This window comes from Pundamilia nyererei, unplaced genomic scaffold, assembly GCF_000239375.1.
Source record: "Pundamilia nyererei isolate P.nyererei 1_Seehausen unplaced genomic scaffold, PunNye1.0 scaffold00045, whole genome shotgun sequence".
Taxonomy (NCBI): domain Eukaryota; kingdom Metazoa; phylum Chordata; class Actinopteri; order Cichliformes; family Cichlidae; genus Pundamilia; species Pundamilia nyererei.
Window position 1 is genome coordinate 1,359,419 of NW_005187446.1, and position 2,129 is coordinate 1,361,547.

Below are 2,129 nucleotides of genomic sequence, written 5' to 3' on the forward strand. Positions count from 1 at the left end.
GCATGAATGAGCCTTTCAAGGTCCTTGTGTTGTAGGTAAGGCATTGCCTTCGAAATTTGGCGTAGTTGGAAGAAGCTGGTTTTTTCAAATTTACTCTGTACAGTGTGCAGTGTGACACCGTGCTCTGCAGTGGTGGGTGTGCCAGAAATACTACTTGGTCAGCAGTGACATGTTTAAAAATATGTCACTATTTATTTTTAATAACTCGCTTGCATTTTGTCAGGGCCAAACACAGCCCTGCTGTTTGGCACTCTGCAAGAATTATCAAGTATAAGTATTATACAGCTAGTTGGGGTTTTGGGTTGTTTGGGTTTTTTTAGAAGACAAGGCTATGGAAGCAATTTGAATAAATCAAGAAGCAGGCAAAACTATGATCTACCAATCTGTGCAGAGCGTTGGAGTGCTGCAGATTAGAATGATTATTTTCTGCTGGTCCTTCATAAAATATACTTAGAACATAGAAAAATGTCCTTTGTGACACTTTCATGTCAGCTTGATGGCATTGCACTTTTTTAGAGAGCATAAAGATTTCCGGGAATATTTTCAAACCTGTTCATATTAGACAAGTTTTGCATATTCATGGCAACTTGAGAGGAACCTGTTCTCAGAATGATCTGATAATAACGGGAGCCAGAGCTAAGTTTACATATCCTGTCAGCTATTTTTTTTTCTTTTGTTTTTTAATGGCTGCGGTAAAGTTGTTTGCTTTGACACTGGTCATTTTCTCAGCTTTAGAAGTTGTTTTGTTTGCCATAAGGCCCACTGTTGGTTTGAGCTTATCTGACATGAGAATTGAAAGTGTTCTTCTCGGTACTTACTGGTTGGGGTTGGGTCTGGCATCTTCTCACAAGACAAGCAGTTCTTTTTGTCATGGGTCCGCCTGATGCATCTAAAACCATCCTCGCAGTCACATTTCATATCAGACGTACTGGTGCAGTTCTGAACCACTTTAAGATGAAACTCTGAGAAAGAGTGAAATAGAGATTATTTTAGAGACTATTCATCTCAGTACATGTGGAGTTACTATTAATGGTTTATCAGCTCTTTATAGAAAACCAGAGATCACGGGTATAGCACGATCCTGATGAAATCATTAAAGGTAGAAATGACTCATAGTTTCTTTACTAGGGTTGCAGTCTCCAAAGCAGCGATGGCATTCATCTTCATAGTTCAAGTCAGTTGTGTAACTTCCAGCAGGACAGTGTTCACATGTTGTACAATCACTCTGATACATACCTGTAAAAACAGAAAGAAACCAATGCAAACAACTTGACGACAAGCAGTGTGAGCAGACAGCCTGCACACTCAGAATGCATATTAATGAAGGATGTGGTCATACTGCACAAGCTCAGTCTGCGTCATTTTTCATCAATGCAGAAAAAAAAAACAATGCATAGACAGAAAAAAACATACTTCACACCACTGTACAAAATAGAGATTCATTTTTAATAATAATTCTGAGTAAGTTTAAACTGACAAGCAGACAGCAGAATTTTAAAAATATTAATAGAAGCTCACGTAAGGTTATCACACATTTCCTACCTGCAGGACAATAGTTACACTCTCTCCCACCAATGGTGTAGGTGTTCTTTGGCTGTCAACACAGATAGATATTAATCACTAAAATGAAAAAGTCCTCATTAACTCATCATCCATGCCACATTCACTCATGTCAACTATTTGTCTTATTTGATAAAAGTGTATGCAGTAATTAAGGCGAATGGGTTACAAAGTCTTACTGTGGGAAAGCTGAGCACCAACTGTGTGGATAACATCAGGAGGGCCACAGAGTATTGCACCAATCCCATTCTGTGGACAGATGTAAAGCTGCCAATCGTCTACAAACACCACTGCGAAAAGGGCAAGGATCAAAATCTATAAAAGCTAACGCAACTACCAAGTTAGTATCACAAATAAAGACTATTACAATAAAACGATAATTGTAAAAGAAAGAAAGAAAGAAAAAAGAAAGAAAGAAAGAAAGAAAACAATTATTTTTACCTTCAGTATGATGTGCCTTTTGTTCTACTTCTGTTGTTTTGCTAACTTCCTCAAGATGTGCCTCACTCTTTCTACTCTCTCTCTCTCTCTGTGTGTGTGTGTGTCGTTTTACTCACGCTACTGATTCT

At 38.2% G+C, this 2,129-nt stretch overlaps 1 protein-coding gene across 1 annotated transcript in view; it reads right to left on the minus strand.

Annotated features, from left to right (window-relative positions):
* LOC102193270 (tumor necrosis factor receptor superfamily member 14) overlaps window positions 1–2,102 on the minus strand; it is a 10,279-nt gene extending 8,177 nt beyond the window's left edge. Inside the window, exons 1-5 of the mRNA XM_005732175.1 lie at window positions 2,002–2,102; window positions 1,740–1,809; window positions 1,543–1,594; window positions 1,126–1,236; window positions 819–962 (exon numbers count right to left, since the gene is read on the minus strand). Of these exons, the coding sequence (XP_005732232.1) occupies window positions 819–962; window positions 1,126–1,236; window positions 1,543–1,594; window positions 1,740–1,808 (376 nt within the window). The 5' untranslated portion in view covers window position 1,809; window positions 2,002–2,102. The remainder of the gene's footprint in view (window positions 1–818; window positions 963–1,125; window positions 1,237–1,542; window positions 1,595–1,739; window positions 1,810–2,001) is intronic.
* Between the last annotated feature and the right edge of the window lie 27 nt (window positions 2,103–2,129).